Consider the following 19,382-nt stretch of genomic DNA (forward strand, 5'->3'; position numbering starts at 1 on the left):
CTTGGCGGGGCCTGGCACCTGTGGCTCGGTTGGGCCCTTTCCGGAGGGTGGGGCCTCTGGGCCGTCAGGCCTCTGCGGCTCGGTCCACTCTGGCGTGGCTGGCTGCTAGCAGAGCCCGCGGGCACGTCACTGCAGCCCCTCTGGCTTCTGCTCCGTGGCTGCTAGGTGACCGCTCGTTTGGGGCTCTCCTCAGCTCTTCCCAGGAGGGCGGCACGGATGCCCCTCCGATGGTCCTCCTTGGGCTCTCGCACTCTGGGGCCTCTGGATGTCTGAGGGCTGGATCTCCTCTATGCCTGCTTCATGCCCTGGGGGACGGGGCTATGGCTCCCCACACCCTCTAGCAGACCATTACATGGAGAAACCTTTTGAATACAAGTGTTGATCCACACAGGTGTTCACAGACACAAAGGTGACCAGGTGGGAAAATAGTTCAAAGTGTTGTTTTAATGTAAGCTGCCAGGCAATTTAATAGATGCATATTTTATCATTCACACTAACTCAAACACTCCAGCAAATTCTAAAAAGGCTTTAGCCCTTAGCAGCAGCATATGACACTCTGAGCTGTCATATCAGAATTGCAACAGTAGCTTCACTCTTAATACTTAACCCTGCTCTGAATGTTTTTGGTATGTTGCTCAAAAAGAAATAAATTCATAAATGTTTAGCATGTGATATAAATCATTTGTACAACTCTCTTCCAAAATCATATTTTAGTTGTGTTTTTAAATATTTTGTTATTATATTCTGCTTTTTAAAAGTTTTTCCAGAGCATTTCAAGTTTTTCAGAAATAACTTTTATACCCTGTCATTTAATGTTTTTCAGGTCAGTTTTAGTTAAAATATACTTTACTATTTCTAATGTCTGTATAATTCATAGGTCATACAAATGCAGTGATGTGATTACAGGACAGTCAGGGTAAAAACCGAACACAGCCTTACTGTTTTCATTGGAGTTAGGTAGGTCAGGAGCTGCTAATCAAAGGCGTTTGAGTCCCTAAACATCAGCAAGTATGAGCACCCCCATAAATGCATGAGGCTTTTTTCAGTTTGCTGGTGTGGAGCATTCAGGTGTGTGTTTGCACATCTTCACTTCTCTGAAGATTAATCCTGAGGACAGATCCTTCAGTGCTCAGAGAAAACGCAGCTGTAAAAAAATACTCACAAGTCTGTGCCTAAATAAGTCCACAGTGGTTTGAGAAACTAATAATAGTTTTTACTTATAAAGCGAGTTCCACAAACTGCTGAATCATAAAGTCTACAGTGGTTTCTAATTGACTATGAAATTAAAGGAAATCTGAAATGTTACTTCAAAACCTCTGTTCACAAGATCATATTCCTGTCTGACATTTTGCAACTTGATGGTGTCATGAACTCTAGCGTGACCTGATTGGCTCATAGGACAAGGGGGAAAAAACAGGAAGTGATTGCATATACAGATATTTCTCAAAAGCAGTGGAATGGGGGGAAGGAGAAATACCCAAACCTGAATAAATGTTACAGTTTGCTGTTTCAAAAAGCTTAATTCTAAATCCAAACAAAAATTAAATTAATAAGTCACACTGAAAATATCACAGTGCAGTGTTTACTGTCTCTAATTAAAAAGTGGATTTTTCAGAGAAATGAATTACATTTCCTTCTTATTTTAGAGATTACGAGTGTTTTGTGTACCTTAAGCTTTACTGCTTGTGGACTATTGACACAACATTTCTCCTTGTTTCTTACAACAAAAGTATATTTAGCTTTGTTTCTTTAGCATCTCTTTAGGTCTTCACCAACTTTGCTCTCGCTGTGCACACAAGGCTGAGCACTATCCCTGCCTCAACTTTGTGAAAACTTGTACTTATGTTTTATTCACACAGAAAGTCACACTTGCTCTCTTAATGCACTGCTTCACTGGTATTTTAGGAACCTTCAAGCCAGAAGTTTTTACTCAACACCTGTCCTTTGACTGTTTCCTTTTATGGGCTTTTAAAGAAAGTTCAAAAGAAGTTGCAAAAATTTTGTTTTTTATCTTTTTTTTAAAGTTTGTGTGAAGCGGCAAGAAAGAGTTCACACACAAAAATATGTAACCACCAAAACAAATGTAAATTTGACAAATTTAGCAAATTTAACAAATTTAACTGATCAAAAAAGATGAATAGTTTAAAAAAATGTGGATAAATGAGTACCACTCTCTGCCCTGAAAAAAATGAATGTTGTGCAATACATGGGGCATTTTATTATAGTTGAGCTGGTGGATGTTTCCATGATGGAAATCTCATCCCAAAGGTACTCTGTTGGATTGAGATCTAGTGTCATGTTCACGAAACTGGTCTGAGATGATCTGAGCGCTGTGGCACATTATCCTGCTGGAAGCAGTCAGAAGATGGTTACACTGTTGTCATAAAGGGACTGACAGCACTCAGGTAGGCTGTGCAATTTAAATAATTCTCAGTTAGGACTAAGGGGCCCAAGTGTGCCAAGACAATATTTCTAACGTCACCACTACCATCACCATGGAGGCAACAATGGAGCCATGCTATCATGTTTTTATGCCACATTGTGGCCTTACCATTCAAACGTCACAGCAGAAATTGAGAGCAGGTGTTGTTTTTTCACTGTTCCGACATCCAGTTATGTGAGTCTGTGTAAAATGCATCAGTTTCCTACTGTTAGCTGACTGCAGCGGCACATGATGTCTTCTGCTCTAATCCAGCTGTACACTAGGTTTGACATGTTACCTCCAAACTGTTATTTGAGTGATTTTCTTCAGAACATCCTTTGGAAACTGTAGAGATGGATGTGTGGGAAAATCAGCCATGAAACAATCAAAATCACTTAAATCACCTTTTTTCTCCAGGATGGCTTTATCATGTACACGCACCTAAATGCACTTATTGGTCAACAAACGGTCGAACAGGTGTACCTAATGAAGTGGCCGGTGAGCGTATTATTAATAGTAATCTAAATAATAGTCTAAATTAATGGATCATTCTTCTTTTGTTGTTGTTGTTGTTTTTTATATGTGAAATTGTCCAAAATTGGCATAAAAAAATAGACACAGCTCTGAGATGAATACAGTCCTGTAAGATGTAGTGAAATACAATATAAACCTTAAATGTGTACTTAAACTGTTATTGTGATCAGGCATATGAATGAAATCATTCTCCTAAATGTTATTGTGTTTCAGAGACTATATAGACTATATACACTCTGCTGAGTGTTTTCTGTTTTCTCCTTCCTTTTTTTCAAAGCGTAGTCCCTCGTGTGGCTTTCGGGTTTTAATGTTTACTTGCCTCATTGTCCACTATCTTTTAATAACCTGTAAGTCACTGAAGTTCTTTGTTTTACTGCTGACCTGTTTCATTAATTTCGCCTGTGCTAAATCAACATTGTTTGCACACAATCAGAGGATCCATTCTGGCATTCTCTGTCTGCTGGACAACTGCAGGATCATGCATTTTTCTCTTTATACTTCTTGTCAATAAAGGTTGAGGTTTAAGTTCACTGTCTATTGTAATATGTGGCACTTTCCCCATACTCAGTGTTCCACAGCTTTTTATGTATATCAGTCATGTTACTTAAGCTTGGTTACATTTTCATTTTGATACAAATTCTTTTACTTTCTTTTTTTGTGTGTGTTTTTATTATTTCTTCAAAGGAGTGAGTTGCATCAGCCACATCTGTGGTCTCCTCAGTTTCTGTCGTGACGTTCTATTACGGGATGACTATTCAAGGCCAAATAGCCCCCTGTTTCCTGGAAACAGCTGTAACCTCATGACGACATGGAGGCTGCGGTTCAGTTTAATAAATTGCTACTCTAAAATCTGGGCATACGTTTAATGGAAATCAGCAAAAAAAATAAAAAATTAAAAAAGGTGAGACGGCTCCAACATGCATGACAATGCGAGAATCCCTCTGCTGTAACTACGCAGTCAGCGACTCCATTTGAATAAATGCGATGCTGAAGAAGAAAGCAATCGCTCTAAAGTCTGATTAATTTGTTGGTCATTCAGTGTCTGTGCTTTTGGATCTGTGTGTGTGTTTGACAAACAGAGAGGCGATGTGAGGGTGGGTTTGTGTGGAAAAAGAGAAGCAGCTATATGAGGAAAGGAAGACAAAGCTAGACACATGACAGTAACACAGAGAGGAAGTCTGCGTGTGATAGACATGATACAAAGAGAACCACTTGAAGTAACTGCGACACAGATAACAGAGCACACATCTTCACTTCTGCCTCTGACCACAACGACTGAAGCTCACCTCAGCTCTGAGAGATCAGTCCAGTAACTGCAGGTAAGGACTCTGAACTTTGTCTGGACTTGTCAGATGACATTGTTACTTGATATTTCCCACTTATGACCAAAAGTTTTACATGTATTGTGGAGTTTTTACACACTTTGTTTTCTTACATCATCCAAATTTTTAAAAAGAAAAAACCAGGTAGGGTTTCCTTATATAATTCCTTAAGAGTTTGAGCTGTATATATTTGATTGAACTTACAATCGGGTGGTGGTTGTGATTGATACTAGACTAAAAAGGGGAAATATGTTATGATAATCTAAAGACTACACTCATAAAGAAAATGATTAAAGATTTGATGCATTAGATGCTACAGGTTCAGTAGGCAGAACACTTTTGAACATTTATCAACACATCCATTCATTTTATTAACCACTAATTCAGTGCAGGGTTGGGGAGGTAACCTACCTCAGCTGACAATGAGGGAAAGGTTGGGTACTCAGCAGTCTATCACAGGGACAACACAAATACATAAACATTCACACTGACAATCAATTTCTAATTATCAGTTGATCTAATGTATATGTCTTTAGACTGTGGGAGGGTGATAGAGCACCTGGAAAAACAGAACACGCATTACAAATACTTCAGAACTACCAACACCACAAACACAGTTAGTGACCCAGATTAGAGGAGGCTGTAAATCAGGTGTGAGCAATTAGTTTCCCCAAGAGGTCAAATGACAAATTGGGGCTGTTGTGGAGGCTTGCTTTAGATAATATGCCAATTTTATAAGCCGTGCAAGAATTATGGTAAATACTGGTGTTTCAAACATAACATGCAGAAACAGCAGCTTGATTTCTAGTTATTACACAATGTTTTTGTGCATGGACAGTACCTTTTATGAAATTTCACCATGACTGTTTTTTTACATACAGGATACTATTAGAAAAGGCTACCACAAAAGACATCTAAGATTATGTCCACATATTACATATGTGTAATTGTGACCTCTACAAACCACACATTCAGGTTCCCTATATGTTAAATTTAAACACAGAGACACAGGGCAGAAAGTTCCCCTCTTTTTGTTAAAGATATAAGCTGCTCAAAAAAATCTGTTGTCTGTTTCTGTGATAATGTCAAAATAATTCAGTACTGTAAATGCATTATTGTATGCATTTACATACATGATCATCACATTGATGATCACATTGTTGTGTGATCATCAAATAAAAGATGGCATACAATTTCACTTCCTTGTAATTAACATATATTTGAAATAAATTGATTCTACACATTTGATCTATCAGTTACTTCTGTAGCACCCGTGAAAGTGAATAATTATCAGGTAACAAGATACCTCAAGGCTACAGTCCCACAAACTGGAACAAATCCCTGTCATAATGAATGCACAAGCATATTTGTGTGTGTGTGTGTGTGTGTGTGTGTGTGTGTGTGTGTGTGTGTGTGTGTGTGTGTGTGTGTGTGTGACCACAAAAGAACACAAAGCCAACAGCGAAGCTGAAAGCCAGCACTAGGGGAGCTTCATTCAGTGAGTCCTCTGCTGAAATAAGTATGAGCACAAGCTCAAAGCCTGACAGTTAATCGCTGCTTTAGTTACCCGATGAATGCATGTGGTCAGCATACTCACCTTTAGCATAACTCTGGTTCTTACCTGTTAGCCTTCTGCTTTCTTTGCAGGGGATTGCCAACAGCTACTGTCTTGTTCAAAGCAGCAGTTTTAAATAAAAAAAAATAAAAGTAATGTTCACATTTCCACTCCTCATAAACTGAAGGCTGCTCTCTCATTTTCTGCCTCACTGCATGCAAATGGAAAGCAGCTGATTGTAACAGCGATTCTGTCTTGAGGATAATTAAAGAACTCATTGCAGGCAAAAAAAAAAAAAAGTTTGACTTGTGGCTGTAATGTGATTACTGTAATTATTTTTACTACATTATTGTGATACTTGTGTGATTTTCAGTATTACAGAAAAAATTTTATTTTTACTTTTTGGTAGTGATGCATTTGCATTAAAGCTCCCCGTTCCTTCTTCTTATTGTATTTAAAGCTGTTGGCAGTAGAGAAAAGGTACCAAATTCTGTAGTTTTGTCATGAGGACAAAGTCTGACTGTGTTTAGTTTCACTGCAATCCATGCTGTACAGCAGGAGTGGACTAACTGACCAAACAAAGAGTAATGTTTCTGTCCGTAGATCAAAGTTAAAAGCTTTAATAGGTACTTTGTCACACAGCTGTGGGACTGTGCTAACAAAATGAGGGCTTCGCCATCTCTAAAGGCAAATAGAAGGCTCATTAGCTCCTAAAAGCCTAAATGTATTACACATGCACTCACATGCAAGCTGGAGATCAGCTTCTAGTTCAAAAGACATTGTGCCATGTACAGTGAATCAAAACAAGAACAATGAGCATGACATTACACACAAACAGTCTGTATCCATTAAATGTTAGAAAAGTGATTACGTTTTTCATATGTTAAATTTGCAAACTCGGGGAGATTTTTGTGTAAATTAGTTTAAAAACAAACATCAGCATTAACATGAGCTGTGACTCTCTGAGTGAAGACGAACAGTATCAGAGGCCTGAAATTGAAAACTCCCATCAATCATTTTATAACCATCTGTAAACCGAATGTGCAGCATTATCTACGTTTTTAACCACTTTCAGAGATGTCCTGATAAGTCTTGTATCTTCTTTGCTGCATTTGCACATTATCTTATCATCTCCCATATCAGAAACATCCTGTCTCAGAGTGATGCTAATAGACTAGTTCATGCATCTATTATTTCTAGAATGCAATAATTTATTATTATCGGGATATCCTAAAAAACTCCATAAAACCTTCAGTTCATCTGACAGAGCACGCTGCTTTAAGACTGCTGGTTTATTTATCGTTCTGAGGATATTTAACATTAGAATCGGAAGTCGGTCCTTCAGGTTTCAGGCTCTTCTTCAGTGGATCCAACTCCCAGTTTGGATTTGGGACTGTTATTGTGATTTTAGTGCTTCATAAATAAAATCTGAATTCAACTAAACTGAACATAATCACATCCACAACACGTTGGGTGAGAGAAACAGGTAAAATGGATTTAATGTTCTAATCTTTGGCACAATGAAAATAAAATCAGTTTAACTGCTATAAATCAATAAAAATGTGTTGGTACATACAGGCAGGATTTACTCTAAATATGTCATTTTATCACCTCACTTTACATAAAAGCAGCAGTGTCCATGCTTCACCACCCCCCACACCCCCCCAACTCAAGCTCTCAGTCGGATGGTCACGCAAAGCAAACGTAAGGAAACACTTTGTTACAGCAAAGCGAATCTACAAGGCAAAACAGGATTTTCACACTTCCTGTCAGTGTTTGATCTTACTTTTTGCAGTTGTAGAAACACAAAGATTTGATGATTTAAATTCTATTTAAATGTTTTCTACAGTTTATTTACTCTACAGCCTGCCTCTTTGTCTGCGTGCCTCAGATGCAAAACACCTCACACGTAAAGGAAATGACATTCAGAGCTTCTTTTCATCTCTTTCGTGTTTTGTGAAGTCTGTGGTTGGCTGCTGACTTTCCTGCTGGCAAACCACATCAACTGTGTGTCACCTATGTGCGTAAAAAAAAAGTCCGACGTTTTTCTTTTAAATTTTCTTTATAATCTGGTCATTGCAGCCATTCAACTTTAAAAGGTTTTAGCAAGAATGTTAATTTTAAAAGAAATATAAGAAGCCTGTTTACATGCTCTACAGCCATAAAAGTAACCAATCGTGTTGTATTAAGATCACGTGCACTTTTCTGCTGAACAGCTGCAAGTATGTTATCAGATTAGTAGCCAACTTTCAATTTAACACTTTTACTAATGAAAATGTATAAACAAAATGGTTTTCTGATCAAAAAGGCAATTCTCTGAAAAATACCAGTAAAACAGGTAAATTGAAAGAAAACATCTGTGCAGGAGATGTTTTGGATGGATGGTAACAAAAACACTTCTCAGATTGTTTTCAGATTCTCAGATGAATTCTAAAACTATGTTTTGCTTGACTTGATTTTGCTCATTATTTAAACTAAGATAAGCTGTCTATCTGTCAGGGTATGGAGAAGAGAGGACCTAATGTGAGAAACAGGCAGTTTCAAGCTGTTTCTAGGAATGAGAAAAAACATAAAGGAAAAAGGCCACAAACCAAAAAATGAATCCAAACACACACATAGTAATTCACAAATGTCTTGACAAAGGGCAAAGGGAAGAAGATATAAAATATGAAACTGAAATAGTAAACAAGAATGAACTAACACGGGGGGAGACATAACAGGACAACAGATAAGCCCAGTGACAGAGTAAAGACAGAAAACAAAAACATGCAGAAGTTAAAGTCCCTGTATAAACAGATCGTGTTAAACGGGAACCAAACCAGGGAATCGCAGTCATTCCCAAGAAAACCACAAAGTTAAAACTGGAATCACTGACATGAAAAGAAATATAACTCACTGTTAAAATAACCAAGAAATCAACAAGTTTGACAAACACAAAAAATCTAAACACTAATGACTATAACAGTATCTCATGTAGCAACATAATCTCACAGCAGTTTTTGGAAAACGCAGCTATAAGCTATTGACTGTTTTTAGGCTATTTTCTTTCTGACCGTACTTGCTGGCACACGGTTACACTATATATTAAATATGAGTGTGAATTCTTTAAAGCACTGGTAGAAATCTGTGGTTTGTTGAGCATTTGTATCTGCTGTCCTTCACAGACTGATGACACACTTCCTCAGTCACATTATCTCTTGGGTTTAAAAAGGTCAGATGACGCCTCCTCTGATCTCGGCCATCTTGGCTGCTATGTGAACAACTGAGCCATTGCACTTTTTGGTTTGTCCTGCAGACCAACTTTTTTTTAACCCACAGTAACCCATATTTCAGACAGCCCAGCCAATTCAAAAACAAGTCTTACACAGTCCTGTCACATTTTAATCTAATAATTTAGCTTCATTAATTCTTTTTTTCTTTTTTAAGTTTTTTAGTTTAGTCTCAGAAAGTTGATTTTGTTCATCTGGACGTAGCGTCGTCAGTGAGACGGGTTCACTGAGAGGACTTCATCACTTGCAGTCCACTCACTCTTATCATCATGGCCCTGTCAGGCCACAGCCCACACTTTTGATATTGCTGCATTAGGGGAATTTCTTCAAATCTACCACAAATGTACAGTTGAATTTCAGGGTAAACAGCCTCAGAGCCACTCTGAGCCCACAAAACAAGATTCTGAAACTAGAGCCATTTAATTACTTTAAATTTTTCATGAAAATGTCCAAAAGGATAAAATGTTGAAGTGATTTGTAGACAAAGACAATGGTTATGGAAGAACACTTCTGGTTATCATTTAGTCCTGCAACTTAAAAACAGAAGGAGCAAATCTGAGCTTTTTTTCACACTTTGTCAGAAACTGAATTAGTGTAATTATTTTTTGAAACCTTAACTTCTTCCTACGAAGATTTCATTACCGGCTGAATGATAAATAAGTCTAGGCATGGATGCAAAATGCCGTTTATCTGGTTTACAGAGACATTCAAACACAATGCAGGGTTTTTACGGTTTTGTTTTTTTATCTGTGGTTGAAGTAGGCTGTGCACTCACTGCAGTGCCATGTTCATTTCCCCTTGCAGCAGCTTTGCTTCTCTAAACAGCAGAAACCATGTTTGTGCTCGACAGCTGGGCTCTTTTTCTTTAAAGCTCAACAGTATTTGCTTGCAGTGGTAAGATCACTTTTTCATTTATGACCTCTGGAAACACATTTTATCAAGTAAGGTTTTGTTAATCTTGTGCTGCACTTCATAGCTTTGTGCTGAGGCCACCACAGTTGTTGATTGTTTGTCGGCACTTTCACTATAGCTGAGCTAAATCAAATTTATCTAAACTGACTCGGGTCTTTGAGGGTTCCATGCATTTATTCTGAAAGAAACTCGGTCTCCTCATTAGAATCATAATAATTTTGATTTTAGACTTCACCCTTTAAACTCTCATGATCAGACCTTTGTCCTAGAGTGACAGTTAAACATGTGCATTAAGTGTATTTAAAAATGTAAATCTGCAACTCTTCTGAAAATTGTGCCAGAAGCAACATCCTATAACCACTGTTAAAGATAATATTATTAATGACACATTTCTAACATTTAAATGACAAAACTGTATGCAGTAAGGTGTCTGGAGATCTCAAAGTACAGTGGGGCAAAAAAGTATTTAGTCAGCCACCGATTGTGCAAGTTCCCCCACCTAAAATGATGACAGAGGTCAGTAATTTGCACCAGAGGTACACTTCAACTGTGAGAGACAGAATGTGAAAAAAAAAATCCATGAATCCACATGGTAGGATTTGTAAAGAATTTATTCGTAAATCAGGGTGGAAAATAAGTATTTGGTCAATAACAAAAATACAACTCAATACTTTGTAACATAACCTTTGTTGGCAATAACAGAGGTCAAACGTTTACTATAGGTCTTTACCAGGTTTGCACACACAGTAGCTGGTATTTTGGCCCATTCCTCCATGCAGATCTTCTCGAGAGCAGTGATGTTTTGGGGCTGTCGCCGAGCAACACGGACTTTCAACTCCCGCCACAGATTTTCTATGGGGTTGAGGTCTGGAGACTGGCTAGGCCACTCCAGGACTTTCAAATGCTTCTTACGGAGCCACTCCTTTGTTGCCCGGGCGGTGTGTTTTGGATCATTGTCATGTTGGAAGACCCAGCCTCGTTTCATCTTCAAAGTTCTCACTGATGGAAGGAGGTTTTGGCTCAAAATCTCACGATACATGGCCCCATTCATTCTGTCCTTAACACGGATCAGTCGTCCTGTCCCCTTGGCAGAAAAACAGCCCCATAGCATGATGTTTCCACCCCCATGCTTCACAGTAGGTATGGTGTTCTTGGGATGCAACTCAGTATTCTTCTTCCTCCAAACACGACGAGTTTATACCAAAAAGTTCTACTTTGGTTTCATCTGACCACATGACATTCTCCCAATCCTCTGCTGTATCATCCATGTGCTCTCTGGCAAACTTCAGACGGGCCTGGACATGCACTGGCTTCAGCAGCGGAACACGTCTGGCACTGCGGGATTTGATTCCCTGCCGTTGTAGTGTGTTACTGATGGTGACCTTTGTTACTTTGGTCCCAGCTCTCTGCAGGTCATTCACCAGGTCCCCCCGTGTGGTTCTGGGATCTTTGCTCACCGTTCTCATGATCATTTTGACCCCACGGGATGAGATCTTGCGTGGAGCCCCAGATCGAGGGAGATTATCAGTGGTCTTGTATGTCTTCCATTTTCTGATGATTGCTCCCACAGTTGATTTTTTCACACCAAGCTGCTTGCCTATTGTAGATTCACTCTTCCCAGTCTGGTGCAGGTCTACAATACTTTTCCTGGTGTCCTTCGAAAGCTCTTTGGTCTTGGCCATGGCGGAGTTTGGAGTCTGACTGTTTGAGGCTGTGGACAGGTGTCTTTTATACAGATGATGGGTTCAAACAGGTGCCATTCATACAGGTAACGAGTGGGGGACAGAAATGCTTCTTACAGAAGACGTTACAGGTCTGTGAGAGCCAGAGATTTTCCTTGTTTGAGGTGACCAAATACTTATTTTCCACCCTAATTTATGAATAAATTCTTTACAAATCCTACCATGTGAATTCATGGATTTTTTTTTCACATTCTGTCTCTCACAGTTGAAGTGTACCTCTGGTGCAAATTACTGACCTCTGTCATCATTTTAGGTGGGGGAACTTGCACAATCGGTGGCTGACTAAATACTTTTATGCCCCACTGTATATAAAGACTCTTCACACACCCCAAAAGCCACTTGGTACCATTTCGGCAGTTTTCTGAGCAGGTCAGGGGATTTTTTTCCACTTGCACGGGAGGTCTGTGGAAAGTGTTTGAAGTGCCTGAAATATTTTTAGCATGTAAGCAACATAGCTAGCAACACTGCACTGCATTAGTGCACATATAGAGAAGTCTCTAAAATATTAGTTGACCTAGAACTTTCAGGAAGGAAATAAGACATGCTTCTGAAACAGTTCACCTACATGTGAATAATGGAGAAGTGTAAACACGACTGTGCAGATAATCCGCCCGTATGTTATGGGACGAAAGAAACTGACTGGCTGTTTTCCAGTGTTTAAAATACCCACACCTGTGACCTGGGACTAATGAATGTATACATTTATCTACTTAAAGTGGTTCTTATTCTGCTTTTCATTATTTTCTGTCTTATACCGTTATAATCATGCAAGCTCAACTTTAATATGACTTCAAATACAGTTGTCTCTGTATATACACAAGTAACCTGTGTCTCGATAAGCAGTGTTGAGAGGACTGTAAAGCGAGACAAGCACACAGCCAAAAAGCCAAAAACCTTTATTTTGTTAAAGGGAAACACAGGCATCCATAAAACACACAGGAGCTAAACTAATACTTTGGAAAAACTCAGGAGCCAACCAGAGCAGAGCCTTAGTGTGTTCCAGAAAGAGAGTTTACTTCAACGCTGAGTCAGTTACGGCGTTACAGACTCTGTGAACTTAACTGGATAGTTTCTCTTTGAGTTTATCTCTGATTCCTTCCTTCCTGCTGCTCCTGCCGCTGTCAAAGTTCAGAGCGAGGTGAATTATTCTGCAGAAATTGATCCTGATATCCCAGTAAAATGTGGGTTTGTTCCACTGACAACTTCATGGTTAATAAAAATAGTAAGTGTGGGAACAATGATTACATCACAGATTTATTCTCAGCTCAGAGTTAAATCTTCAGACTATCGGACAGTTTCCTTGCAGTGGAACTGAAAACTCAGAGTTGCTGATTAAACTCAGATTGTTCAGTCTGCTTCCTGGAATACGGACTAAAAAAGACAGGAGTGAAAACGAGACAGACAGTCACAGAAATAAACTGAAAACAAGAGAAAAAACAAAACCAACAACCAAAGTAAAACAGGAAGTGAACAGACAAGCAAACAGGCAATACTAAAAAAAAGAAGACAGTAAAACAGAAAAAGGAATATTAAACATTTAAAACCATCTATAGGAGAACAGGATTATAACGTATAAAGACAGAGCTGAAAAAGAGTGGAAGGAAAAAATATATATAGATATACATATACACACATAAGCAGCACGGTGAGCTCATGATTAGCACTGTTGCCTCACAGCAAAAATGTCCTGGGTTTAAATCCACCATCTGCATCATTGCATGTTCTCTTTGTGTCTGTGTGGGTACTCACAGGTACTCCAGCTTGGGGTTAGGTTAATTGGTTATTCTATATTTCCTATAGGTATGAATATGATGTATAAAACAGGGCTCCAAAACTAAAAAACAAACTAAAACTCTGGGATCTGCAGAGCCATGTGAAACCATGGACCTGCTCTAAACATGTTTCCTGCTCTTTAGTCTTTAGGATGTCAGCGAGGTCATATGCTGATCTCATGCCTAACTGTATACAGATAGGCTCCATCAATCAGAAAAAAGTTGGCTTATAGGTGGAGTCTGTGAATCTATATTTGTTTTTTAATATAGACTCTTGTGTTTTCTTCCCGTCTCTCGGTTGAATTACACAATAAGTAACATGCCTGACATTTTGGCCCTTTTCTGTTTTCTCTTTTCCAGCCACACAATGTTTCCAAATACTTCTCTGCCCACCCACACACTCAAGTCTTCTAAGGATGACCAGGCGGTGGACATTGATGCCATCATGGACAATGTCAGCATCATCCTGTACACACTGACTGTCGTACTCGGCATCACAGGGAACTCTGTGGTGATCTGGGTGGCTGGATTCAAACTTAAGGTAGATATGGAGTGTGTCATATATTTGAAATAACTTAATATTTACAGTTTAATATTTTACAACTCCCTATAAGACTGCAGGTTTTCACTGCAGGTAACATGTATGTGTAACATTGCATGTGACAAATAAAGGCGGGATTTATTGATTGATTGATAAGCGTCAGTAACATTTGGGTAATAACATATTGGGATAGAAGACAGCACAGATATGTGACTTTGTCAGTGTCACAGCACCAACACAGGAAACCCAAAGCAACTTAAAATAAAAGAAAAAAACAACAACAATTTGTCCCCTGCTTGTAACTTTTGCAGGGAGCTGTAACCGGGATAATTCACTTGAGTATAGGGGCTCTTTTCTTTGTTACATAACATAAGATTCACACTCATATAAACACTAGCTGTTTTTGCTAATGCTAAAACTTTGTAAGATGATTTAAAATGTGGGATTATTCATGAAAAGTGATACAAATTAAAAATGCAATTCTAGTCAACATTTTATCTCACGCAATCCTTTTTTAATTTAACCTTCAAAATAGGCAAAACTCGCGTATAAGGAAATCAACTTAAGTCCTAAAAAGCTTATGTCCAAGTGTGTCATAGCTAAAGAAATAAGAGTTTGGCAAAGGGTTAACAAGAGAAGTAATGATCAGTGAGCAGAAACTTGGCTCTGTGAAGAGAAAGAGGAATAATAATGTCACGTCTTGTCTTGTCTTGAGAGTGTCGATGGAGAAGTACAGAGACAGTCAGAAGTAGTTGTTCTGTGTCTTTGTGGATTTAGACAAAGCATATGATAGGTTCCATGAGAGGAACTGTGATACTGTATGAGGAAGTCAGGAATGGTAGAGAAGTATGTGAGGGTGGTGCAGGACATGACGACATGAGGACAGTGAGATGGTGGTAGGATGTGTGATAAGAGTTACAGATGGGTTGAAGGCATCAGGAATCTGGGCCCTTTTTGTTTGAAGTAGTGCTGGACAGGCTGAAAGATGAAACCAGGCAAGAGTCTCTGTGGACTGTGATGTTTGCAAATAACATTGTGATCATAGTGAGAGCAAGTGAGCCTGGAGAGGTGGAGGTATGCTCTGGACAGATGTGGAATGAAAGTCAGTAAAATCAAGACCAAATACATGTGTGTGAAACTGATGGACATGCAGGGAGTCGAGATATTTGAACTCATCTGCCTTCACTACCTGTGTTCAACTATCCAAACTGACAAGAAAAAACAGAGAAGAAGAAAGTAGCAAGAGTGAAAGAGGAGATTTACAAGAGAAGGTTTAGTGAGACATGCTATGATTAATGGTTTGAATACAGTGACATTAACGAAAAGACAGGAGCTGAGTGAAGAGCTGAAGATGCCAGGATTTTTATTGGGAGTGATCAGAATGAACAAGATTAAAAATTAGTACATCAGAGAAACAGCTGGGGCTGAGCAGTTTGGAGGCAAAGGGGGAAAAGATGAGGAAAAGAGGAAACCCACCAAGGAGGCGAATCCTAAAGGAATCCGTGAATCTGTAAGAAGAAGAAATGAGGAATTACTCACAACACATTATGCCTGACTGGGGATTTGTTGCTTGTAAAAGTGGATAGTGTGGCTAAATTTATATATAAATATATGTTTAACTAACAGTTTTGAATGTGGTCAGTCCACTGAGTAGTCAGTTGTTATTGTTGCAAACATATCGATCCCCTCTACCTGACCCAATAGGACATGGTTAACACTTTTCTCAAGGTACTTACTTTACCCTGCAGGACAGCACTAGTAATGGGTGGTTACCAGGTTTAAGGTCAAACTGTTTCCAGGTAAAAACAGCAGATGAGGGCGCGTACTAGTGATGCACAAATGATAATGGCAATTCAGTGCCATCAAAATCTTTGATTTTCTTTATGTTCCTGTTATCATTGTTGTTTTATTTTCTTCTTCATCCACAGCCAAAGGTCACCAACGTGTGGTTGGTGAATCTGGCGATAGCAGACCTGATCTTCTGCTTTACACGAGTTTTCTCTCTCACTAAGAAGCTCTTCTTTGAGCACTGGCCTTTTGGTCTCTTCGTCTGCAAGTTCAATGGCTTCTTCAAATATGCCAACATGTTCTGCTCCGTCTTCCTGCTGGCTGTGATCAGTCTGGATCGAGTGCTCTGCATCTGGCAGCCCATCTTCACAAAGCGTCGACGCACCATGTGGGTAGCGAGGATGGTGGCGGTCTGCGTCTGGATCGCAGCGATCCTCTTCAGCATTCCCTACTTCATCCATCGCCAAGTCTACCTGGGCAAGAAGAACCTAAGTAAGTGCTCTGTGGATCCGAAGGAGAAGGCAGAGGGGTACAACAGCACCAAAGCTGCTCTCTACTCCATCCGCTTCCTGTGTGGCTTCATATTTCCCTTCATGGTGATTCTGGTCTGTTATATCTTGGCCGCTGTAGGAATCAGACGCACCCGCCTCTCAGGGAAATCCCGCCCCCTGCGTATACTCGCAAGTTTGGTCATTGCCTTCTTCCTGTGTTGGGCACCTTACCATTGCCTCTTACTGGTGAAGATGGTGGACAATAAAAATGCAGTGGTGAAAATCTGGTACCCTGTAGCAAAGGGTGTTGCCTACTTTAACAGCTGTGTGAACCCATTGTTGTACTTCTGCATGGGGCTAGATGTGAGGGGGCGATTCAGGCAGAGTCTGATGGGTGTTTACAAAAGAGCTCTGGCAGACGATGTTGATGGACAGACAACTCACTCCAACGATCGCTCTTTGGATGAAACCTCAGTGTCAAAGCACAGCACTCTCATAGCGGAGGGATCAGGTCTGACAGCAATGGGTGTGGCTAAAGTTTAAGTTTTCCCTCTATTGATCCTGAAGCTTGGTAAATGGCCTGCATGGTAAATGGCCTGCATTTGTATAGCGCTTTTCTAGTCCATAGGACCCCAAAGCGCTTTACACTACATTCAGTCATTCACCCATTCACACACACATTCACACACTGGCGATGGCAAGCTACATTGTAGCCACAGCTGCCCTGGGGCGCACTGACAGAGGCGAGGCTGCCGGACACAGGCGCCACCGGGCCCTCTGACCACCACCAGTAGGCAAACATGGGGTTAGTATCTTGCCCAAGGATATTTGACATGCAGCCAGGAGGGAGCCTGGGATCGAACCACCGACCTTCTGATTAGTGGCTGACCTGCTCTGCCACCTGCTCTGCCACCTGAGCTACAGCCACCTTGCAGGACATGTTTCAAACCTATCACAATATCATCATTATATGATACGTACACTGGTAATGAAATAAATAGAAAGTCTTCACCTATGATTGGATTGATCCACAGTGGCTCAAAAAAAAAAAAAAAAAAAAAAGGAGCTGTGAGAAGTGTTTGTGTCCACCTTAACCTGGATTAGCTGGGTTGATGTATCACAAGAGAGGATAAGGACAAAATGAGTATATTAGATAAATTATCAAACTGACACCCCTCCATGATATCAAAGTACTACACGATTGTGGCATTATTATTATCCACACCAACCTAGGGACTAAAGAACCAGATTTAAACAGGTAAGTTTATGTGGATAAAATAATTCAAGAAAACAAAGAAAAAATATGTTTAGATTAGACAAGAGGGCAGCATACTAATAATCAGCTAATGCTAACAAGCTTGAATAGCTAGGGTCACACACTGACACAGAAGCCTGTCAGACAATGCTCAATGATATACAGACGTCTCGGACAGCCTGCTTGTACAGTTACTGCACAGTTTTATTTTTCATGTTTGTTTTGTTTGTTCAACAAAGAGAAAATAGTCTGACTCCAGATGAAAAGTGTACTTAAAAAAATAAAGATGGTCACTTTGTACTTGATTTCGGCATAGTGGGCAAAAAATATTTAAACAACTAATGTTGTAATTCAAGTACTGGGACACTCTTTCTTTCACATTTTCCTTCTCAAACCAGATTTTATTTCCTGGTGGTGCATTTGAAAAATTCCAAAATGTGAGCAAGTCATTTTTGAAAATATTTATTTTTAAGAAAAAGCTATTGTGTTGTAGATATATTGCAAAGCTGTTTTACATTTTATGTTGTTCAAAGTGGGCAGCACGTGATATAGTGGTTAGCACTGTGGCCTCACTCACAGGCCAGTGTGGAGTTTGCTTGTTTTTCCTGTGTTTGTGTGGGTTCTCTCTGGGTACTCTGCATTCCTCCCACAGTCCACAGACATGCAGATAGTGGTGTTAGGTTAACTGGTGACTCTATATTGCCCATAGATGTGAGTGTGTTAGTAGAGCCCTGGATGTCACATTTCTGAGTTGTGTTTTTGAACATGTAATTGAAGTCACAGAAGAAAAGTGGAACTGTGATGAAGCAGAGGGAAGTGAGACTACTAAAAGAAAAGCCAGTAATAGCTTTAGTCATGACTCTGTCTTGTGTATAGAGGTCATTCTGAAAGTTAGATGAATGGAAACTGTGCAGTGTACCAAGCTGCATCGTGTGGTTTTTGTTTTTCGTCTTTTTTTGTTACCATGAGAAATGCGTCAAAAGTATTTCATCCATCCTGTGTGTATCTTACTGCTACTTAAGAGGGAGAGTGGGCTGAGACTTTTATGGCAGTCAAATATTATGAACATGGAATCTAGTTAATATCAATCCATAGCAACCAGCTTATAAAACACAGCACCAGAGTATTTACTCAGCTGCTTACACATCACTAACTCTGTTTACAATAAAACCGTTTATCTGAAACCTGCTGTTCCTTTTGTTTAATAACATTTCTGCCATAAAAATATGATTAAAGCTAAACAGAGTAGCTGCAATGATGTGCACGTGGGTTTTTGTAAATAACTGAAATATAACATATGACTTTGTAAATAGCACTGTCTATGGGATTATATTGATAAAGTTTAATTTTGAAGTGTCATTGTGCGAAGGTCTGCAATATGTCTGTGCTTTAAGAAACACAGTGTTCATTAAAAACTGAAAAAATAAAATTGCTTTTGTGTTTTATGTTTACAATAAAAAGCTCAACTACTAATTGAAATCCTTCTGACATTCAGTGTAAATCACACAGGAAGTAAACGTGTTCAAGTTGTATTATATGGACGGAGATATTTCTCTTTGACATAGAGCACCAGAGTTTGCTTCCTTTTACAGATTTGCCACTGAATTTCCACAACCATAACCTTAACCATACTGAAGCTAACATGCACAGACAATAACACTGACATTCAGCTTATAAACTATATTTTATACCTTTGTGGAGATGAACAACATCAGTGTTCTTGTCTGGGGATATGTAGGTTAAGACATAAATTACAATGATGTAAGATTAAGACATACT

At 39.4% G+C, this 19,382-nt stretch overlaps 1 protein-coding gene across 2 annotated transcripts; it reads left to right on the forward strand.

Moving 5' to 3' along the window:
- The first annotated feature begins 4,138 nt into the window (after nt 1–4,138).
- LOC113015192 (N-formyl peptide receptor 1-like) lies at nt 4,139–19,032 on the forward strand. Of its 2 annotated transcripts, none has more exons than XM_026157142.2 (3): nt 4,139–4,275; nt 13,889–14,069; nt 15,998–19,032. In XM_026157142.2, exons 2-3 carry the CDS (start codon nt 13,896–13,898, stop codon nt 16,889–16,891), a joined length of 1,068 nt encoding a protein of 355 aa, XP_026012927.1. In that variant the 5' UTR covers nt 4,139–4,275; nt 13,889–13,895; the 3' UTR covers nt 16,892–19,032. The 2 variants fall into 2 exon arrangements, with proteins under 2 accessions (XP_026012927.1, XP_080152247.1); XM_080296121.1 differs by lacking the exon at nt 4,139–4,275 and adding an exon at nt 8,876–9,996.
- Nucleotides 19,033–19,382: the final 350 nt, after the last annotated feature.

The sequence above is a fragment of the Astatotilapia calliptera genome, chromosome 22, assembly GCF_964374335.1.
Source record: "Astatotilapia calliptera chromosome 22, fAstCal68.1, whole genome shotgun sequence".
Lineage (NCBI taxonomy): Eukaryota > Metazoa > Chordata > Actinopteri > Cichliformes > Cichlidae > Astatotilapia > Astatotilapia calliptera.